Source organism: Phyllobates terribilis, unplaced genomic scaffold, assembly GCF_046119375.1.
Source record: "Phyllobates terribilis strain yellow unplaced genomic scaffold, ASM4611937v1 Scaffold_3__8_contigs__length_932513732, whole genome shotgun sequence".
NCBI classification, from domain to species: Eukaryota; Metazoa; Chordata; class Amphibia; order Anura; family Dendrobatidae; genus Phyllobates; species Phyllobates terribilis.
Genome location: NW_027362763.1, coordinates 506,582,457 through 506,605,746, shown reverse-complemented (window position 1 = coordinate 506,605,746; position 23,290 = coordinate 506,582,457). Strand labels below are relative to the sequence as shown.

Here is a 23,290-nt window from a genome sequence, read left to right as displayed (position 1 = left end):
ATGTAAAGTAAAGATGTGGGAAATGTTATTTATTAGCTATTTTGTGTGACATATCTCTCTGATTTAAGGGCATGGAAATTCAAAGTTTGAAAATTGCAAAATTTTCTAAATTTTCACCAAATTTCAGTTTTTTTCACAAATAAACGCAAGTAATATCGAACAAATGTTACCACTATCATGAAGTACAATATGTCACGAAAAAACATTCTAAGAATCAGGGGGATCCTTTGAAGCGTTCCAGAGTAATTACCTCATAAAGTGACCGTGGTCAGAATTGTAAAAATTGGCCTGGTCATTAATGTGCAAACCACCCTTGGAGGTAAATGGGTTAAAGCACCTAATCTGTAATGTTTTAAGGTTGTGAGTTCAAGACTGGGAAACTCACAGGAAAAAAAATTCTTATTGCTTATTATTTTTAATACTTTAATAAGAGCAAAAAAATATTTTTCTTCACCTCAGTTTAAGGCACCATAAAAATACATTGTTATACATACAATGTATTTCTATGGATATGTATTCTCTGCTTCTGGGTGCATTACCTGCAACCAAGTTCAAGATAACTAAATTCTCCTATCTGTAGCAGTGTGGGCTTGTAGCTCAATGCTAGAGCAACAGCCACAGACACTGAGGAGATAGGACGAGAAGTGAGTTTGGGACCTGGGGGAGACGGACCACAGGATTGAGAGGAAGTGAGTATTTAATTTATGCACTTCCCAGGAGGAGGATCTACAGGAGTGATGACAAGGTTGGATAGATGAGTATAAATAGAAACCAGGAGAACAGCTGAGACGTGACGGTTGGAGCTATGCCTTTGCTGTTTATTGCATTTTCCTATGTGCTGGGTGATTAGTGGTGCTAGCATTGGGTTTTGCTATCTTAGCAGGGTTGTCTCATTTTCTGTTTTGGTTGCACTTCTTGGGGTTCTTACAGAGCGTACTCACCTAGACCTCGACTAGTCACCAGGTGCCAGCTGTCCGGCGACAGTGGATCTGGGAAGGGGTCTGCCAAAGTCCCCTTTCCATTTACTGGGAGCTCGGTGAAGAGTATTCCCGGCCCTCAAGGGCTCGCCTACCTGGGCAGCTTGTGTCAAGTGCTTCTGTGGTTGCGCCTTTGCTGGTATGGTGCCAGTCTTGCTGGATTCCTCTGTGAAGCGCATAACAAAAGGGCCTAACTTTCTATGGAAGAATAGGCAGAATAGGTTCCACAACCCTACCACGGCTGCTTTGGCAGTGAAAGAGTGAGGTTTTGCTCTTTGCACTAATCCAGCACTGCTGCGTACTTGTCAAAGTAACATCATTAGAGAAGTTACTGCCCTGCAATGACGCGCCCCCTGGGGCCGTGGGGTACTCGGAAGCCGGGCCGGTCGGTTCTTTAGGGGTAGTCAGGGCGGCAGTGACCCGGCCCGTGGCCCAGGGCGGTCAATAATTAAAGAAAAGGGCAATAAAGTTTTGGGGATAAAGTTCGTGACGCCATCCGTGGTATGCGGCTATTGGTGGCCACCGCTGCTATTCAGATCCACTGGGGCTGTTGGTGACGCAGCAGAGATAGTGCAGCTCTCCACGGGCAGAGCTAAGCTCCAGGGCAGTATATGGTGATTGATGAGGTAGATGTTGCTGGTGTAGTGCAAGGCAGGTGGCGCAGCAATTAGTCAAGGACACAGTGGGGTGCAGTCTTCAAGTATTTACTCACAGTTGTCAAGATGCTCCAGGGTACAACCGCTGAATTATAATCGCCCACGTCGTCTTGTGTCCTCCGGGGAAGTGATCCAGCCAACTCTCAGATAACTTGGCTGCACTTGAACAGGACCCCTTTCTTTGTACCTCTCCAGGTCGTCTCTCTCTCTCTGTGCTGGCTCTCGCCCTCCTGCCCTGCGCCTCACACACAGTGTCCCGAGCCAGTGGCCGCGGGCCTTGTTGGGCGATGTCTGGTCTGTCCCCTTTGTCCTATATGGCCACCTTTTCAGCTTTTTGTGTGTGGACTGTGGCTACGGCACATGAAGATACCCCAGCCTCCGGTTTGCTAGCTGAGTCTTGTAGTCCTCCACTAGTCTGGGGCCGGTCCCCTTCTGCGGCCTGATCCCTTCATGGTCAGTGTGAACTCGGGCGCACGGGTGGCATCCCGCACTTGCCGTGCCCCTAGGATCCCTTCTATCTCTGGAGCCTTTCCCACTGCTCCGGTGTTCTCTCCTCACTCTCCTACTGCTGGGCCCTTCTGACTGGGCCCCACTCCTCCATGGTCCTTCCTTCCTCTCTCACTCCTAGGACCAGACTGAACTCCTTCTATATGTTTCTACTCTGGCTTTTATACTGTTCTGTCAGTGCTGCCCTAAACTACTTCCTCCACCCATCTCCTCTACTTAGTTCCACCCTCCTGACAGGGACCAGGCCTGTGCTCTCCCTTAGGAGCTATCTCCCTTAGGAATAGTGTGTTGGATGTGAGTGGGTGGATCCCAGGTAGTGTTCCCTCCTTACCTGAGAGTGGGGTACCACACCTCTGGCTGAGATGCAGTACCTCTGTGGCAACTGGACCCGCAGGGGCGCCACAGTGACATCTTAGTAAAGTACATTACAGAGCCTGGCACAAAGAGTAGGATGTCATAAGGGTTGTGGGATCACGCTCTGCGTGACATGATCCACAACCTAGAAGTTCTAACCCAATTTTGGTAAAAAGTTGGGCCCCTTTGGGGGCCATTAGCAGCCCTTAGTAGCACTGTTGACGCTAACTTATAATTAATGTAATCCCCATCTTGCCGGCTGTCCAAACATTTATGAAATATAAGGGCAGCCCCAGATTGGTGATAGGTACTCTTTAAAGGGAACATGTCCCCAAACGCACATGCAGATATTGGCTTAGTTTACAGTTTAATAGCGTTCTAAAGCCACATGGCTGCTGCACTGAAAGTCTTGTTACCAGGAGGAAATTAACTTTATTCCTCCCAGCAGGCTTGGGCATCCAATTAGAGGCGCGTCCAGCATGGCTTTAGTGAGCGGCGGCTGTAACCACACTTCGGCACTGACTGACAGCTGGTTCATCGGTGCATCAATGCAGCAGTGCCAGCTGTCAGTTAGTGGCGGGTAGGCGGTTACAGCCGCTGCTCACTGTATACTGAGTGATGACTGAAGTCGCGCCAGCCATTCCTCTATAACTGAAAGCCGGAAGCCGCTGGGAGGAATAAAGTTCATTTCCTCCCAGTAGCCGGGCTTTCATTGTGATGGCTGCGCAGCTTTAAAACGATATTAACTGCAGATTAACTCCACATCTGCAAATTAATAGCGTTTGGGGACCTGACGGGTTCCCTATAAGCTCTATAACTGGTTGTGCCAACTTTAGCATAGCTCAATTCCCCTCTTAGAACAGTAATATGAGATAGTTTGCACCTGCACAGGAAAGGAGGATCCATTTGTGTGGTATGAGGTGTCCTTTTCTTCTATGAATATTCTAATTCTAGAAACATTTTTTGTTGCATGCCATTACAGCATACAATAAAGAGCCAAATAAGACTTCAAGCCATAAATAATGTAAATATTTTTTTTCTTGGTGACATATAAAAGAGGTTACAAAGAAATGCACAAAAGGAACAGCTAGTACTAGTGTACAGTATTTATAAAACAAATATCTTCAGTTTAGCTTGCATAATGTTTAACATTTATTGCATTCTCCACACAGCAGAGAAATGAAGTGCATAATGATACATGCTGCGGTGGACCTGCTTCTTTACTGCTAGCAGTCAGCATCAGCGCTGCTCAGGTAATTGCACGGTTGCTGGACAGCCATTGTTATGTGCCACTCAGTGGTAATGGGGCATTCAGGGTAACAAAGCAGACAGCTCTCTAGTCTATGTATTAAGGGTTGTTTCGTTGCCTGGATTTAAGGTCAGTATAAGGACATGTTCAGATTTTTCATTCACATCTAACTTTCCAAAAACACAAGGTTTTCCTTAATTTGTTAACTAAAATAATTGAAGGTTTTGGCAAAAAAATCTGGAGATGCAACATAAAATGAAAATTCAGCTGTGAACATTAAAAAATGTATTTAAAGGGATATTCTGCTAAATCCTGCTATGCAAAGTGGCAAAATATTCCTAGCAGAGAGACCATAATTAAAGTGGAGGCAATGTATATAAATGTATATCTATATGCATCTACATTTTGTTGGTTCAGATTTATCTGTGCTCAACCAGTGACACGTTCTGGGGCGACATACCGGTAATTAATGTGACTTGCCGGTTACTTATTAATTAAAGTGGCTTACAGTATATGCACATGTCCAAGGTCATAAACATTGATTAAAAAATGAATAACAAAAATTGGCTTCATCACAATGTTAGCACAAAATTACTTTTCAAACCAAGTACAGGACGGCAGTGCATCTGTGCAGTGACCAAGAAGTTCAGAATATCTTCTCAACTACTTGATTTCTTACGCCATCTCCTCTTCCTTGATTGACTGATCTATCTTATTAGGAGCCAGAGGGGAGTAGAGATAGATGCTGATTAGGGGCACTGAACTGCTCAGTCACTCAAAGGGTGCACTGAGCTTCTGGGATTGGTTTGAACAGTTATTTTGCACAGGCAGATTCACTTTTAAAGGGTATTGGAGATATTTATGTCAATTTTACATTTTTGAAAAATTGCTAAATCGGCCCCAGTTCCTTTAAGTAACGTGTATGGAACAAGAGAATGTAAGTAAAGTTGAGCATATTGAACCCACATCTTAAACTTATACCATACTAATATAAATTTAATATTATAATTCCCATCGGTTCATTACAAAAAGGGTGGTAATTTTCACATAAAGTGATAAATGGACTTTTGAAGTGTTTTAAAAGAAATTTGACAGTGTTTTGCCCTAGGCTAGAAGAGGTAGTGCAGAATAGGGCAGCATACAACATATACAAGGATTCCTATTTTGTTGATATATAGTGCATTTATCTGGAATTAGTTTTTTATTTATATGCAGTTTCAGTTGAGTTGGGTATATCACTGCACTTGCAGGCCATGCTTCTCTACACCGCCGCCCTCAGCTTCTTGATTGACAGTGGCGATAGATGCACTGCTGGAGGAGCCATAGATGATTGCAAGTGTACTCAAACATCGACCAGTGCACAATTTTCAGTACAATGGAGCACAGATAGCGGTGAAATAGGTGTCCTTGGAAATGTTTTACACTGCCCTGTTCCCACTAATTGATCGGTGGAGGTCCTAGCTCCCAATAACAATACCTACATTGGGGGGGGGTGTGTAAAAAAATATTACAACCTTGTGTTGATTAGCTCATATTTGTTAAAGCTAGGCTTTCCTGATAGAGCGATCCAATTTCTTTACATAGACACAAGTTTTAAGGGTTATTATGCAAATTGAGTGGAGCAGAAGCACTCAGCTAAGTCCTGTTCCCCTATGTTTCTGATTGTCTGTCCTCTATCCTCCTCCCGCTTCACTGTATGAGGAGAGCTTAGCAAACGATCAGGTAGCCCTGATCCGACCACTTCTGCTTCTTTGTTTTAATGGTCAGTAAGAGTCTCGGCACTCAAAACCTCACCAATCAACCTTTTTTAAATAAGTACCCTTTAAATGGAATCGTTCTTGTTGCCTTCACTAAATAGAACGTACACTGAATGCATACTGTTATCCACTGAGCTCAATAATAAAACGGCGATCAGCAAATGTCTAAGCTCCCACTAATATGGCTAAAGACAGAACCTTATGATTTAAAACTATGGGGCTGATTCATTAAAATTGCCATTTCTTATGCAAGTCTTGAAGAAAAGTCCTCTAGAAACACACACCCATCAATGAATTTAATGCACTTTTAGGGGCTGCCTTGCACCAGAATTAGAAATCTACTGTAGATATGTCAATCAAAGTAAAAATTGCTATATTTTTATTTCTTTTTTGCACATTGCACATTTCAGATGACAGAAAACTGGTTAGAATTGTGTGATAAATTCCCCATGTTGCCTATCCTTGAGATTTGAGACTTTGCAGCAGAAAAACAGTGCTACGACCATTACAACAACAATGTCTTAAAGATGAAGTTATTTTTGATTTTCAAAGTGAGCGGTTTCAGTCTATTCTAGACAGGTATGAATGAAATTCTGTATAGTGATAGTTCATTTGCTCTCTGTATATAGCAAACAATGATAATTTGGTATTTTCGGCAATGCATATAATGACATTAGTGAACTACAAAGGAAAACGCTGCAGGTTAAAGTTACATAAAATGTTCCCTAAATTTGCAAATAATTTTTTTAATTTTTTGTACTGATTTGAAGTTGCATCATATTTTCTTCTCAATTTCCATCTAGAGCTGCAGCTTCCTGTTACCAAAGTGCAGCATTTTTAGAATCTGTTATTAAAACTGCAGCTCTTTGTAGTCAGTTGCTAAAAAGAATCGGAGAGAGTTCAAACATAAGCAAAGTGACAGCAACTTATAACTAAATGCCAGTCTGTTTCCCAGGACAAGCAACAGAAAAGCCTCTATATATACGAATAGAAAAAATAAAGGGATACGAAAGAACAATTTATACCCCAGTCCTGAACCTATAGCCTGCTGCAGTAAGAAATGCCAAATTTATAAAGTGGTGCACACATCTTAATTAATTTGGTGCATCTTGGTGCCAGAAAATAAAATCTATGCCAGCCACAAGCAGCCCGTTTTCTGCCATATATTATAGTAAATTTGTCATGCATTAGCAGACCATGTTGCCTTTTGCAAAGCACCACTCCATCTTTGTAAAAGCGTCAGGCTGGTGTAGAAATTTTTTATGCCAATTTTGGGAGGTACAGCAGATGATAAATTCACCAAACTATGTGTCAAAATCAGTATATAATAACTAGTGCAAAATATTTGCAAAGTTACTGAATGTTTTATATAGATTAATACTGTAAGAAGATAAGAAAAGCAAATGTATTCCTGAAGGAGGTTTTCACCTTCCGATGGCCCCCGGTCTCCTTCTCCGCTGTGTCCGGTGTCTTTGGCTTCTCGCGGTGGTGTAAAAGGACCTTCCATGACGTCATTTAGTCATATGACAGGTCGCGTGACCTGTCACATGACTAAATGACGTCATGGAAGGTCCTTCTACCACCGCGAGCAGCTGAAGAGCCAGCAGCACCGCCGAGAGCTGACAGGGGGCCATCAGAAGGGAAGTATATGTTTTTTTTTTATGTTAATTCTGTTTTAACTACAGGTACTATGGTACCCGGGTCTGGAGGAGAGTCTCCTTTTCTCCAGACCCGGGTACCATCCGCGCATTGAATCGCATAATATCCGCATGTGTACGTGTAGTCATGCGGATGTTATGCGGTCCAATGCAAGTCAATGGCGACGATTTCGCCGTGATTCCACAAAATTAATGGTTGTGCTGCGGATTTTTCCGCAATTCACATGCGGATTATCATTAGGAAACATGGCAGACAACTTAACATGCATTTTTAATGCGTTTTTGAGGCGGAAATGCAGCCGCGGAAACGCATTAAATCCGTATCGTGGGCACGCAGCCTTAGAGCTCAGAAAACCGCCTGACAATGTACCCAGAAAAAGCTCCAAAGGATAAACATATACATTTCTATGTAAAACTGACTTGCTGTTCATATATTCAGGTTTCCAAATATGCCAAGCAGTTAAAAGAAGAGACCTGACTATTCATTATGTGTTTTCTGCTTGAAAAATGCTCTACCCTTTTAATAAAAGTCAATGGGAAGGCTCAAAAGGTATCTGGAAGACTCTACAGTGTCATTTCGAGCAATTTGTCAATGTTTCTGCTTGAAAAAGCGCTAGTGGTTTCTTCATTGTTGAATAGAGTTAATACATTTCCAGAAAACCCTACTAAAATATGCCCCCAAAACACTAGAAAAACAGTGCAAAAACTGCCGGCAGTGAAAAACATGTCAATAGTGCTCAAGAAATAACCAAAAAAGTTAAAAAAAAAGATCCTTCAGAGAACAAACGCCAGTGTTTCTTGAAGCAGTTTCCACATGAAAACCTTGCGTGGTTCGCCCAACTGGAAGAGACGTTGTGTGCACAAACCCTTTACTAAAAAATATTCTGTATGATGCTCTATAAATATTCAATCAGTTGGTGCAATTTATTTTTTACTATATGGCGCCCAAAGTGCAAAATGTAGGTCCCCTTCTCCCCTGATACTACACACAAAATATGTTTTTTTTTTTTTTAAATAGGGCTAATTTGAAAATAACAATCTGACCCCTAGACTGACCCCTTCTGCTTCAAAGGTTGTCTAATTTAAAAAACTCCTGTTCAAATATTAAAGAATTAGACGAGGTACCCCTTTAAGCCAAAGAGAAGAGTGGCTCCAAAGAACATGTCCTTCTGCATTTCACAGATTGCCCTGGGGTATTGATATCAATAGGTACCTTGTAATATCTCATTTTATCTGTGGTGGTACTGCAGGAGAGCTGAACACTTGAGGCCTGATTCATTAAAAATGGCATTTCATACGCCAGTCTTAATGATGGAGATATACAGGAGTAAGATTTTCCATTCACTAGGAGACTCACACCAGTGATAAGATGTGCCTAATTAATTAAGAGGCACATGCTTCGTAATGAATTAGGTGGTGAATCTTACTCTTGCATGCCTACATCATTAAGAATGGCGTACGAAACGCCTCGCCAGAAACGCTACTCCACTCAAGTGGCATAACTTTTGAAAAATTTACCAGGTGGTATTCACCATGCCCCATACCGTCCATGATTTGTACTAAACATTGACATTATCGACAATGGAACCATGTCTAGACAACTCTGACCTGCATGAACCAACATTTTAGGATGAAGACATTGAAAGCACTGCTTGAAATGATGGTGACCAAGGACATATGAGGTTGTCTCACCTTGTATTTGTCTATATGCAAAGCCAATGAAAGGTTGAATAAAACTGCCTCAGAGCTGTTACAATAAAAGTGTAATCCAAATTCTAGAAGCAAGACATATTGTTAGATTGTTACGTAATCTCTAAATCCAGAGGTCATCTGCATATTTCAGACATTTTATTTGACTAAGGACACTGTTCCTGCACATGACTGTTTTTACATAAGTCCATTTAAATAGCAGCGAGTTAAAAGGCCCCTACTTCTGTCCCCCAGGGGCGATATGGCTTGCTATTTCCACTGGTGCTTGCTTGCCGAGGACTAGAAGTTGCAGACAAGGGAGACGTAATGGCTGTAGCAGAAGCGGCCATCGCTGCTGCTGCCCCTGGTGGAAGTAAAGGGAATGTTCCAGCAAATGACAATGGAAAACTATGGGCAGCAGCGGCTGCCGCGGCATGTACTGTGGCTGAAAGCGAGAGCAAAGAGGTAGAAAGAGGAGGAACACCTGAAGCTACACTGCCCACAGAAGGCACTCTTAGAGCAGCATCTGCATGAGCAAATGTAGCTGTGAGAAGGGCAGAACCGTGTTGTGGTGGTAACTCGGTATTTGTGGAAAGTCTGCAAGGCATGTTGTCAGAGGAAGAGAGTCCATTTTGTTGTAACAAAGAAGCAGGAAGTTGATGGAAAGCTGCCGCCCAGTGGTGAGGATGCAGGGAATGCTGGTGCTGGGTCATTGACGTCATAGCCACTGCTTCCCTCTGCGAGGCACATGTGCTAAGATGAGAGACTAATCGAACTCGGAGGGGATCTGCTGTGTCCAGGCCTTCAACAGAGCTAAGATATCTTCCAACTTCTGTTAAACACTCTCGAAAACCAATGCTCATGAAATCCATAGCCAAGGCATGGGCATCAAAGTAACCTACAAAAAAGAACAAACAAAAAGGTCATTTATGGACACATTGCCTAACCAAATCTGAAAACATGTACATTGCCATTCACAAATACTGCACGACAATGATCAAGAATGTCTGCAAAGGAAAAATAAAGCAATTACTCATAGCTACTAATGAGGTCATTGCTTTATTGACCTATGGATTGGAGAAGTAAACTGAATTTGTTTTTCATTTTGATTTAAAGGATTGTATGGTTTAAGGATATGTTCCCATGATGAAGTATTTGGTGATTTTTTGAGGTTGCAGATTTTTTGAAGCATTTCTGCACCAATTAGGTTACTTGCATTTTTTATTGCTTTTTTTTAGTGTGTTTATCATGCGTTTATCATGTTTTTGTCCCTTTTTTGGTATGTCATGTTTTAAATAAATCTGCTTGTTTTTGATACTTCCTAGTAATTAGCTTTGACAAAACTTTATTGATAGTCATCTATGGTTTACATGCGTTTTTAGCGCGTTTTTGTACTGGATATGCAATAAAAATGCATACAAGTATTTTACCTGCTGATTTCCTGTATCTTAATGCAATTTTGGGGGAAAATCCCCCAATAATACTCAGTGCTTGCGCAAGAGTAATTGACTATTTGCAGATTTCAAACCCGCACCGCAGGTCAATTTACGCTGCATAATAAAATGAAGCACAATGGGCACAAAATTTATATAACTCCCATCAACTTTGCTAAAACTGTAAGTCACTGTGTTTTTTGTGTAGTGAAAATATGCAGCATCAAAAGCTCACCAAAAACTCAATGTGTGAACTTAAAGCACCACTCTACTGTTTTTTTATTTCAGCACTGGAGTGATGTCACTAATCTTAGTTTCCTGTCCTTAGTAATATACTTACCAGTTGCTGTCTTCAGCTGTTCCCGATGCCGTTCCGGTTTTGCTCTGCCATATTGTGATCACAACTTCCGACTGACCGGAAGTCAGAGGTAACGGTCACAAGCGCTCAATGTAACTGTATGAGGGCCATGTTCTGACCTCGTTCTGGCTCTCATAGACTTACACTGAGTGTGACTTCCGGATCGCCAAGCAAACAATGGAATGATCTGACAAGTCACAAACTGCTGCAGACTGACCGGAGTGGCGCTGATAAAAGATGAAGACAGCGGCTGATAAGTATGACAGTAAGTGTAGGGAACTTAGATTAGTAGCACCACTCCAGCGCTGCAATAAAAAAATACACTAGAGTGGTGCTTTAACCGAAAATAACCTTTTTCAAAAAGTTGTATGGAGCTTATAGTTGGTGGGCCCTTTTAAAAAAACTGAAGTTTTTATAAAAATGACAACCATTTAAGTCCTACTCTTTATGAGCCTGCTCAGATATTTAGGTTTGATCTCCAAATAATCAGTATAATAGCTCGTTTAGGAGGAAGGGGGGGCATTAAGAGATCAAAATGACACCTTCTATTTTGGCTCTGAGATGTACAGGCTACAACTTTTGGAAATGGACTATCAGATAAATTCTGAAATAGTCCTGTAATTAAATGACTCTGATAAAACAGCATTGCTCCATGTTACATTGACTATACATAGTAAAATAGTCATTCATTTTCATTATTACAAATCCATGACCAGTATAAAATAAAGGAAAAAAATAACAACCTTGCCTTGATCTACTCCAGGTCAAGACATGAGAGGGGATGAGAGTAGAGCACTGTGCTACGGAGAAGCGATGTACTAATATAATGTATCAGAGGGTCTGGTAACAATACACTACTGTGCTTGAAATTAAATAATACAGCACAGAAAAAATTAAGAACAGCAGTTCCCAAAACTCCTAAAAATGTATGGTGGTGCCTCTCTTCTTGTTTTGTGGGGTAGGGACATTCCTGAGAAGCTTTCCCATGGTAATTCTGATCTACACTGTCCCTCCCTGGCTCGCTCACAAACACACGCATACACAAAGATTAAAGGCTCTGAATGAAGGGAGCTCCCACTCTTCTGTCTCTACCAGGCTGAGATTTGCTTGATTTTCATGCCGGGACCATTGGGGAGACAAGAACATATGATCTGCTTAGTGCTATATTGCAGGATCTAGGACATGTTTTGTCACTTAACTGAAAACGAAGAACATCTTTGTGCGGCATTCCTTCATCTTAACAATCTAATAGAACAAATATATAGTATATACAATAAACATATCCAACTCAAGTGATGCATTTCCTGACTTAAGAGCTGCAGAACTGTATCATGTGTACAATTCTGTATATAATTATATATGTTTAGAATTATAAACTAAAGAAGATGCATATATATATATATATAAATCTGTATGTGTATATATATATATATATATATATATATATATATCTCCAGAATATGACTGGTTATACTGTATTTCAGAGTCCAACACTTCTGGCTCATAGTCTTCGGGACCCTAAACTGCAGACCTGATCTTTCAGCCAGAATCTGTATTAACTCTTTGATGCCTGTTGTAACTCCAATATACAAACATGATTGGGCTGACAGGTGAAGGGGGCCCGTACACTGGCGGCTTATAATGAGGACAATATGGCTTGTCACTCGGGGCCCATGGCCGGATTGCCGTCATCATTAGCGTTGTGTCGGACAGAGAGTGATACTGCCCTTTTCTACTGTAGGCAGTGGAGCCTCAGCTTCCTGCCCAGCACTCTCTATATTACTCAGGCGGGTTCGACGTGATGATGCCAGCATGCCACCTGCTTCATTTAGAAAGTACCTGGCAAGAAGAGGAAGGAAGTGATACTGCAGGAGATCGTCTGTAATTATTTATAAAAACACAGTGGGGAGAGAGGGCATGATGGGGGGGTAAGAAAGTGGATATGATACTATCAGGGGCTTATAATGAATTAGAGGGTAGGGGTGGCACGCTATCAAGCTATCAGGGATTTACAATGAATTGAGGTGGGGAGAATGTCATGATGGACATAGAGTGAATTTGGGGGTGTGGGAGAGTGATATTAGGGACTAATCTCCCACCACCCATTCATTATAAATCCCTGATAGCATCCTCCCTCACCCCCAAATTCATTATAAGTCCCTGATAGCGTTCTCCTCCACCCCCAATTCATTATAAGTCACTGTATAGCATTATTTTTCACTTACCAATTCATTATGACGCTATACAGGGACCTGAAATCAATTAGGGGAAGAGTCACAGTGATTAATTCATTTATATTTATTGGGCAGCGGAAAAGAGGGAATTGTATGTATACAATATATGTGACATTGTTATTTTCAGGACCGCGATGATTAATGTGACAAGGCAAGTTGTAGGATATTGACCTGAAGCTCTGACAAGTTGAAGAAGAAACAACAGAGTACAGAGATGTCTCCGGTAAGTCATTGGATGTAAATATTTATTCTATATCTATATTGTATAACTTACAGAGAGATGATGGGAGTAATACTGTTTGTAAACCACCTTTAGGCAACATTAACACATTCATGTGAAATGTCCGTGTGCGGCCGGCGCACAGACCCATAGTATTTCATGGATCCATTCACACATCAGTGAAAATCATAGATCCAAGGTACTGTGAACACGTCCTACTCTGATCCAATTTTGAGAATCAGTAAGACATACTCAATGGGTCTGTGTGCTGTCTGAAAAAAGAAATCAGGCAGAATGTTGACACTACATATGTATGTTTGAATGTAGCCTTATAATGTATAGCACTGTACCTTAGCATATAGTGTACTCACTTATCATGTATAGCGCTGTCCCTAAGTATATAGTGTACTCTCTTGATATGTATAGCTCCATAGCTTAATATAGAGTGTTCTTTATTTGCATAGCACGGTCCTTAATTACATAGTTCCTTCTTATTATGTATTGCACCATTCCTTATTACATAGCATCCTCTCCAGTTATGTATGGCGCCGTCCCTCATTACTTAGCGCCATCTGTTGCTAAGTATGGAGTCATCCCATTATTACATAATATCATCTATTGTTATATACAGCCCCATCCCTTACATAGCGGGTTATCTTGTTATTTTTGTTATTCACACCGCCCTCTCTTTATTACATAGTGTCCTCTTTTGTTAGATATAAAATAAAAGGACTGCTGATGGAGCAGCATCTGACCAGTCCATTAGTCATTTTATTTTATGTCTTAACAAGCGAGGACAGTATGAAATAAAGAACAGGATCCAATGAATAAGGAAAATAACCAAAAAATACACTAGGTAAGAAACATTGCTATATATAACAAGAGAGGGTGCTACGTAATAATGGAAGGCATTGTACATAGCAAGTTAGTATGCTTTGTAATAAGGGATTTTGCCTTACATAATAAGACAGGAAACTATGTAATATATACAAGTACAGTATATAGCTTAGCTGCCAAAAAAGAAGAGGGGACCAGACACACTCCTTGCACAGGGCCCCAAGCTGTCAGTGTCTTCCCCTTATGTCCTTCAGTCCCCTCAAATTGAAAAGCAGCTGTCGGTGAGAAGGGTTTTTCGATTGGATGATGTTTATGGATAGGTCTGGTCACACGCAACTCCATCAGAAGTATCTACAGTAACAAATGCAGGAAGAGAATCTTCAAGACTGTACTGTGCAAAAGTCTTAGGCGTGAAAATAATGCTGCAAAGTAAGAATGCTTACAAAAATAGAAGTGTTAATGGTTTATTTTATCAATTAAATGAATGCAAAGTGAGTGAACAAAAGTTAAACATAAATCATATCAATATTTGGTGTGACTGCCCTTTGCCTTCAAAATAGCATTAAAGCGTCAATTTTTTTCTGCACACTTGCACACAGTTTTTCAAGGAACTCAGTGTTGGAGAACTAACCACAGATCAGTAGACTGGCGCAAATCCTGTTGTCTTTTCATGTAATTCGAGACAGACCAGGTGATGTGATCAGGGATCTGTGGGAGCCATCATCACTTTCAGGACTCTTTGTTGTTTATGCTGAAGATAGTTTTTAATTACATTAGCTGTATGTTTGGGATCGCTGTCATGCTGCAGATGAATTTTGGTGCCAATCAGATTTCTCCCTGATGGTATTACATGATATTTAATTATCTGCTTATTTTACTCAGCATGAGGACACCAAGAAATGGCAATGTTCAGGACCGTATACACAATGGTTAGCCAAAGAGACTTAGTACAGATGATGAAAGGCACATCATGCTTAATTTCTTTCAAAAACAGAAGATGTCTAGCAGAGCCGTCAGTGGAGAACTGGCAGCAACCAGTGAGATACAGATGCACCCATCTCCTGTTTTGAGAAGTCTGTCTAGAAGTAGTCTTCGTGGAAAAATTGTGGCAAAAAGCTATACCTTTGACATGGAAATCAAGCCAAGTGACTCAGCTATGCATGATACTTTATGAACTGGAATGCAGAAAAAATGGCAGAAGGTGCTCTGGAGTGAGATGTCAAAATGTGAAAAATTTAGCTGTAACAGTAGGCAGTATATTAGCTGAAAGGCTGGAGATCAGTACAATAATGAGTATCTGAAGACAACAGTGAAGCATGGTGGAGGTTGCTTGCAAGTTTGAAGTTAGGGATTAAGTCAGGATTAATGGTGTTTTCAATGCTGAGAAATATTGGCAGATACTTATACATCATGCAATACCAACAGAGGGGTCTGATTGGCCCACATTTATTCTGCAGCAGGACAATGACCCCAAACATACAGCCAATGTCACCAAGAAATATTTTCAATGTAAAGAACAAGAAGTCCTGAAAGTGATGATATGGCCCCCACAGATCCCTGATCTCAACATAATCGAGTCTGTCTGGGATTACATGAGCAGACAAAAGGATTTGCACAAGCCTACGTCTACAGAAGATCCATGGTTAGTTCTCCAAGATGTTTCAAACAAGCTCAATGCCAAGTTCCTTCAAAGACTGTGTGCAGGTGTACCTAGAAAAATTTACGCTTTAATGCTGTTTTGAATGTAAAGGGTGTTCACATCAAATATTGATATGATTTAGATTTCTCTTTTGTTCACTCATTTTGCATGCTGTTAACTGGTAAAAAAAACTAATAGAGCTTCTATTTTTCAAAGCATTCTTACATTACAGCATTTTTTCCATACTTAAAAAATCCAATCGCATCACTGCTGTTTAACCATTAAAATGCCACTGTCAAACTGTGACAGCAGCATTTAAATGATGATTATTCTGGCAGCTAGTGGCCTATTGAACCCCTTGTTTCCATCATATTAGTCCTAGTGGGCAACCAACTTGCAACTAAAGTCTCTGTCTCTGCTAGATGACTAGCTGGGTACGATTGTTAGAAAATAAAAATGAAACAAGCAAATTAGTTTACATGATAAAGAAATTTTAGAAGAGACACAAATGAATGGAACTTCAGTTCTAACATGTGAAAGTGCATCTCTACAATGAGGTTCTTCTCCTTCCCTGGTCTTCAGGTTAATCTTCCAATTCTGGAATCTTCAGACTTCCTTATGTCTGTCTACAGCAAAAACCTATTCATGCTTATAAGAACACTAATGTAACACTAGTTATAACTGCATTATTATCAATTGTATGGCCGTGAATAATAATAAAAAGAAGCACTTAGTAACCATTGCAGTAGCAAAACAGTTAAAAAGAGACAAAAACTGTGCAACCTCTCTGCAGAACGTAAATGTCTGAAAAGTGACCGAGAAACCCTCTGGCCATAGAAAAGCATCAGGAAGTGACTTTCTATGCTGTGATAATGACAGGAACAATTATTCCCTCCATTTCCTTCATGGCCATTGTGCATCTGTACATATATCACTCTGTTCTTCTTTGTGCCCCTCAAAAAATGTGTGGGCAATAAATGGAGCTCCCCTCCTGCACTTCCTCCTTCCAGGCAGACACCATGTTGTACAATTGTAGGCCTCCGGGGCTGCTGTGTATTTTTTCCAATGTTTGTGTTTGTTTTGTCTCTGTGCACAGATTTTCGCCGGCTTTGCAAAACCCCAAACAAATCTGCGGCTGGACTGTCTGTGAATGAAGCTTTTACTCCCACAGTGTTATGAAAGCAAACACAAGCCCAGGGTCAAGTGCTTCTTTTGTCCCTGTAGTTCTTTCCCACGAGTTCAATCCTACCATTAGCAATGATTTCTACTCCTTTTATCTGGATCCTCCTACCAGCACTTGTCAAAAGGTTGTTTGCTTACACTGCAAAGCTCATTTACGGTGTAAAGTACAGACAGTAAAAGCCTTACCTTTACCTCCAGTAGCTTGCAGCATCTTCAAATGGTCTACTGTCATCTGGAGAATTTCAGCTTTCTCCAACTTTGCAGATCCCTGAAAGAGCACATATCCATTAATGTAGCCAACTTTTAAGATTGTAAGTTGTCATTTGCGATGATAAGAGACTTTACTGTTCTGGTTTCAATATCCTGTACAAAAACATTACCCACTTTTACGTAGCTTCAGAAGAAGCCAGCCATTAATAAGTTCTTGGCTGTCCACTGTCCTTAAAGGGTTTAAAAAATAAATAAAACCAAACCAACCACAAGGATAATTTTAAAATACATTTAGCAATACTCTCCAGCTCTTTCCCCCATGTATCTGGTAGGGTGTGGATTTCATCACAAACCACTACAGTTAACCACAACCCTCAGCGTTCAGGTGACTGAAGAACAGGGTGTCATCACTTTGGTAATAACTATAGAAGTGGCTGGATTGATGGGGTATGAGCTTGTGAGTGTGGCTCAGTTTATTACTTTAAAAGCATCCCTGTGGTTGGCTGTAATTTTCAACATGTAAGAAAACGCATTTAATTTTCAGTGGAGAAGCCGTAGTAAAGTATAAGAACTAAGCTGATATTTAGCCAATCAGTCTCATGGATGTTGTAATGATGGTCCAAATGTTGCATTGACATGAAGAACATGTATGTTATATACTGTACACGCAGAAGGTATCTGCTATGTGTAACAATAAATAAAGCACAATGATTACATTGATATTAAAAATATTCTACAAATCAGGAACAAGAAAAAGGATCCCACATCATGGAAAATATCATATATATAGGATGACTCATGATCACACAGAAAACATGAGAGCAGAAAAGAGGGCAGGAATAAAGCTGGCCACATGCTCAAGATTCGCAACAGTTTTATTCCTTGACTTTTTCACTTGTCTTGGATGAGTGTGCATATTTCTCTAAAGGAAGAGAGGGTAAAAGCTGCTGAGACTCCTAGGGCAGCAGCCATCTCTCTTGAAGGATCAAAGGGTCATGAATCTTGAAATCCAATATGCCTGATCCTTATTACTTCCGACATTTGTCTTTGCGGGGAAAGTCAAGATCCCCATGCACATAAGATAGTTGGATGATTGGAGGATCTGATGTGTGGCACTAGTTAATAATGGCTTCATCAGGTGCCTCTTAAGTTACTACTATTCTTTTAAAGACATAAGATAAGGATGTGGTGACTTCACATTCATTAAATCCATGTTTCATAAATGGTCCATTCATTGTATAATATGGTCAGTTTCCCTTCAATGTTATCAAATTGCAAAAAGTAAAACAAGGGGAAAAAAAGTACACTAGAGAGCAGACATGCAAATGGAGACAGTCATTTCTCTGTATAACAAAAGCAAGAGATGAATCTGTTGTAGTAGTGAAGCCAATGCTGTGTACACAAGACTAACCACATCGAAGGATCATTCTATAACAGTCTCCTAACTCCAATAAGGTTTCTTACAAGCAGAAAGTTTTGTGCATTATATATTACATTTGAATGCATCATGCTTTCAGGAAAAGTTCTGGCTCTCTGTTAAAGAATCAAGGAAAAGACAATGAATGGAAGACAAGCCCTTCTGTCCTGCATGGAAAAATCAGAGGCCTGGTTTGATCTTTGCTATGGGACCCCCTTTAATCTGTGCTATACATCTGCTTTAAAATGTGGACTTGCCTTTTCAGTGCCTAAATAAACCTAACTTACATGGTTAGTCCGAAAATCCCTCATTGTACAGGGAGCTGGGGGAGACTTCAGGGTCAGAGCAGGGACCAGCCCCTGAAATGAGCGTCAATGATGATATTTCATTTCAGGGTGGCAAATGAAGCAAGGGGAGTGCCGGGATGTCCCAGCCCCCTTCCCTTTGATGATGCTTCGTTTCAGGGCGAAAAGGGGAGTGACAGCAGTGTCAGCCAACAGATGATGATTTGTTTGAGTATCTCATCATGCACTGGGATTGTCAAACGAATCGTAATAGCAAATGGGTAATATAAACAGAACCCTAAGTTGCAGAACGCAGTGAATGGTAGGGAATTTTACCATGACTTAAATTACAAAAGTTATTCGTTTTTAAAGATTTAATAATTGAAATTGACTTTTGGGTTTCAAACTAACCCTTTAAGCAACACATTGCTGACAAATTTCCAATTTGTGTAGTTTTGGTTAATAAGGCCCCCGTGGATACAAGATAATTGTTTAGCCCCCCCCCAAAAAAAAATCAAGCAAAAAGTAAAAAAAAATGGTAACACATGGTCAGTTTAAAGTTATGTGCAATTTAAAGGTCTTTCAGGAAAGTGGATGTCATGGGTGTGTCAGAGGTGACAGACAGTCGCCCTGCAGTTGGTTGCAGGAGATCTCTACGTTTGGCATTACAGACATCTTCTTAGAGGCTGTCTCTAGGACCCAGAGGCTACCTCCCTCTGGCTAATTAACACCATGCCTGGATGTATAAATACCTGCTATGTTTCAGAGGGAGGTGCCGGCGATATTCATTAGTACTTGTGAAGTCTTTAGCAAGAGCAGTACCTCGTCCTCTCTGGAGCTTGAGGACGTGTGCGCATTTGTCTGGATTCGTCTAAAGCTAAGCAATTTCCCCTTGTTTGTCCACCCTTGTTGTCTATAGTGTTTAGTAGTGATTGACTAGTGCTCATCTCCTCCTTTCCCTAGCCTTAGCCATACGCCAGGGAAAGACAAGGCAAGGCACGCGTGTGGCGATTGGTGAAGAGCCAATACAGGGACGTTAGAGGAGACAGCGTGATGCTAGATCAACCTAGGAGGTCTCCACTTTCCCCTTTCCCTAGAGTCTGGGCTCTCTTTCCCTATTCCCTTTGTGTTTCACTAATTCTTTCCCACACTTTGCGTGACAGTGGACCCCAATCACTCAAAGATACTTAAAATATCAAACAGATCAGATACTCACCCTTCCTATCTCTAGCGCCAGCTCTCTGCCACTGCTTGGGTTTGTTTTTTTACTATATTAGTGATGTCTTGTCAACAGCACGCATCACCACAATGGTCAATCACTTAGCTTAGCGGCTGTGCAGAGGTAGATGAAATGAGCCACCAAGCACAGTGATTGCTTACAATGGTGATGTTCGCTGTTGCCGTGACGTGATCACTGCAGCCAAAACAAGACAAAATCAGCAGTGAGAAGCTGGTGCTGGACCTGGGAAGGGTGAGTACAGTGGGTACGGAAAGTATTCAGACCCCTTTAAATTTTTCACTCTTCGTTTCATTGCAGCCATTTGGTAAATTCTAAAAAGTTCATTTTTTTTCTCATTAAAGTATACTCTGCACCCCATCTTGACTGAAAAAAAACAGAAATGTAAAAATTTTTGAAAATTTATTAAAAAAGAAAAACTGAAATATCACATGGTCATAAGTATTCAGACCTTTTGCTCAGTATTGAGTAGAAGCACCCTTTTGAGGTAGTACAGCCATGAGTCTTCTTGGAAATGATGCAACAAGTTTTTCACACCTGGATTTGGGGATCCTCTGCCATTCTTCCTTGCAGATCCTCTCCAGTTCCATCAGGTTGGATGGTGAACGTTGATGGACAGCCATTTTCAGGTCTCTCCAGAGATGCTCAATTGGGTTTAGGTCAGGGCTCTGGCTGGGCCAGTCAAGAATGGTCACAGAGTTGTTCTGAAGCCACTGTTATTTTATCTGTGTGCTTAGGGTCATTGTCTTGTTGGAAGGTGAACCTTCGGCCAAGTCTGAAGTCCAGAGCACTCTGGAAGAGGTTTTCATCCAGGATATCTCTGTACTTGGCCGCATTCATGTTTCCTTCAATTGCAACCAGTCGTTCTGTCCCTGCAGCTGAAAAACATCCCAATAGCATGATGCTGCCATCACCATGTTTCACTGTTGGGATTGTATTGGGCAGGAGATGAGCAGTGCCTGGTTTTCTCCACACAAACCGCTTAGAATTATCACCAAAAAGTTCTATCTTCATCTCATCAGGCCAGAGAATCTTATTTCTCATAGTCTGGGAGTCCTTCATGTGTTTTTGAGCAAAGTCTATGCAGGCTTTCATATGTCTTGCTCTGAGGAGAGGCTTCTGTCGGGCCACTCTGCCATAAAGGCCTGACTGGTGGAGGGCTGCAGTGATAGTTGACTTTGTGGAAATTTCTCCCATCTTCCTACTGCATCTCTGGAGCTCAGCCACACTGATCTTTGGGTTCTTCTTTACCTCTCTCTCCAAGGCTCTTCTCCCACGATTGCTCAGTTTGGCTGGACGGCCAGGTCTAGGAAGACTTCTGGTGGTCCTAAACTTCTTCCATTTAAGGATTATAGAGGTCACTGTGCTCTTAGGAACCTCGAGTAATGCAGGAATTCTTTTGTAACCTTGGCCAGATCTGTGTCTTGCCACAATTCTGTCTCTGAGCTCCTTGGACAGTTCCTTTGAGCTCATGATTCTCATTTGGTCTGACATGCACTATGAGCGCTGTGAGGTCTTATATAGACAGGTGTGTGCCTTTCCAAATCAAGTCCTATCAGTTTAATTAAACACAGCTGGACTCCAATGAAGGAGTAGAACCATCTCAAGGAGGATCACAAGGAAATGGACAGCATGTGACTTAAATATGAGTGTCTGAGCAAAGGGTCTGAATACTTATGACCATGTGATATTTCAGTTTTTCTTTTTTAATAAATTTGCTAAATTTTCTACATCTCTGTTTTTTTCAGTCAAGATGGGGTGCAGAGTGTACTTTAATGAGAAAAAAATGAACTTTTTAGAATTTACCAAATGGATGGAATGAAACAAAGAGTGAAAAATTTAAAGGGGTCTGAATACTTTCCCTACCCACTGGACCTGTTCTGTGTTATTTTAGGTAATTAAGAGCATTTGGGGTGCACTTTCCTGAAAGTGAAAAACACCTTTAAATATATTAGGCTGGAGGGAGATGAGTGATTGCAAAACACCTCTAAGGCTAAGTGCCCACGATGCAGAAATGCGGATTTTACATGCATTTTTCCTGCCAGGTAGAAGCGTTTGTCAAGCGTTTTTGCATGCATTTCTGCATGCGGGTTATCAAGCGCTTTTCCAAGCGATTTTAGCATCACTTGGAAAAGTGCTTGACAACATGGTCACACTATATAAATCCATGCAACCGGCATGGATTTATATAGTGTGACCAAGTTAATAGTTAAAAAGAAGAATAAAAATGGTAAAAAATAAAAAATAAACATACTTACCTTCCGATGGCTTGCAATGGTCTAAAAGGACCTTTCATGACGTCATTTAGTCATGTGACAAGTCACGCGACCGCCGACGTCAGCGGTCGCGTGACCTGTCACATGACTAAATGACATCATGGAAGGTCCTTTTAGACCATCGTGAGCCATACAAGAGACCAGACGCATCGTACAGGAAACCGGGCCCATCGGAAGGTAAGTATAATGTTTATTTTTTATTTTAAATTCTTTTTTTAACAGGTACTATGGTACCCGGATCTGGAGGAGAGTCTCCTCTTCTCCAGACCCGGGTACCATCCGCACATTGAATTGCTTAATATCTGCATGTGCACACGTAGTCATGCGGATATTAAGCGATTCAATGCAAATCAATGGCGGCAATTAAGCTGCCTGTCCGCAAACACAATGGACATGCTGCGTATTTTTCCACAATAATAATCCGCAGCGGAAATTTCCGCAGCATGTGCACAGCCCATGCGGATTATCATTGGGGACCATGGGGCACTTATTACCAAGCGTTTTTTAAGCATTTTCGCTGCGGAAATTCCGCGGCAAAAGTGCTTGAAAAACGCACAGTGGGCACGCAGCCTAACACTGCATATCTTAGGTAAAGATCAGGCAAGGAACATTGTCTGTGGACAAATATTAAATATTTAAAGTGTTTATCCCATAAAACAGTTTTATCAGCTACTTCTTCAACAATGACAAAATAAATTAGAGAGTAAATGTATAGGTGTAGTAATATGTGACTGTGCTTTATTTAGAGCCTTGGGAAATGGTTGTGGACTCAGGCTTGGACTGGCCCACAGGAGAACAGGAGAATCCTCCGGCGGGCCCCTGTGTAAGAGTGGGCCACCACCCTCTTATATGAGCAGTACTTGCCACAACATACTTAAATCACTACGTACAGAGAAAAGAAGCATCTTATTCATTTAACAATCTACCCAGCTCATTGTTATATACACTGCTCAAAAAAATAAAGGGAACACTCAAATAACACATCCTAGATCTGAATGAATGAAATATTCTCATTGAATACTTTGTTCTGTACAAAGTTGAATGTGCTGACAACAAAATCACAGAAAAATCATCAATAGAAATCAAATTTATTAACCAATTGAGGCTTGGATTGGA

At 41.1% G+C, this 23,290-nt stretch overlaps 1 protein-coding gene and 1 long non-coding RNA gene across 3 annotated transcripts in view; one reads left to right on the top strand and one right to left on the bottom strand.

Moving 5' to 3' along the window:
• Positions 1-3,662: 3,662 nt before the first annotated feature.
• Positions 3,663-9,626, top strand: LOC141259671 (uncharacterized). The gene is made up of 3 exons (XR_012318452.1): positions 3,663-3,747; positions 5,911-6,079; positions 9,103-9,626. It is a non-coding gene; the product is annotated as an uncharacterized lncRNA (long non-coding RNA).
• HEY2 (hes related family bHLH transcription factor with YRPW motif 2) overlaps positions 8,798-23,290 on the bottom strand; it is a 35,564-nt gene continuing 21,071 nt past the window's right edge. Inside the window, exons 4-5 of one of the 2 annotated variants that reach the window (XM_073676016.1) lie at positions 16,937-17,018; positions 8,798-9,745 (exon numbers count right to left, since the gene is read on the bottom strand). In XM_073676016.1, the coding sequence (XP_073532117.1) occupies positions 9,075-9,745; positions 16,937-17,018 (753 nt within the window). In that variant the 3' untranslated portion in view covers positions 8,798-9,074. The remainder of the gene's footprint in view (positions 9,746-16,936; positions 17,019-23,290) is intronic. The other variant, XM_073676017.1, reaches the window with a different exon arrangement.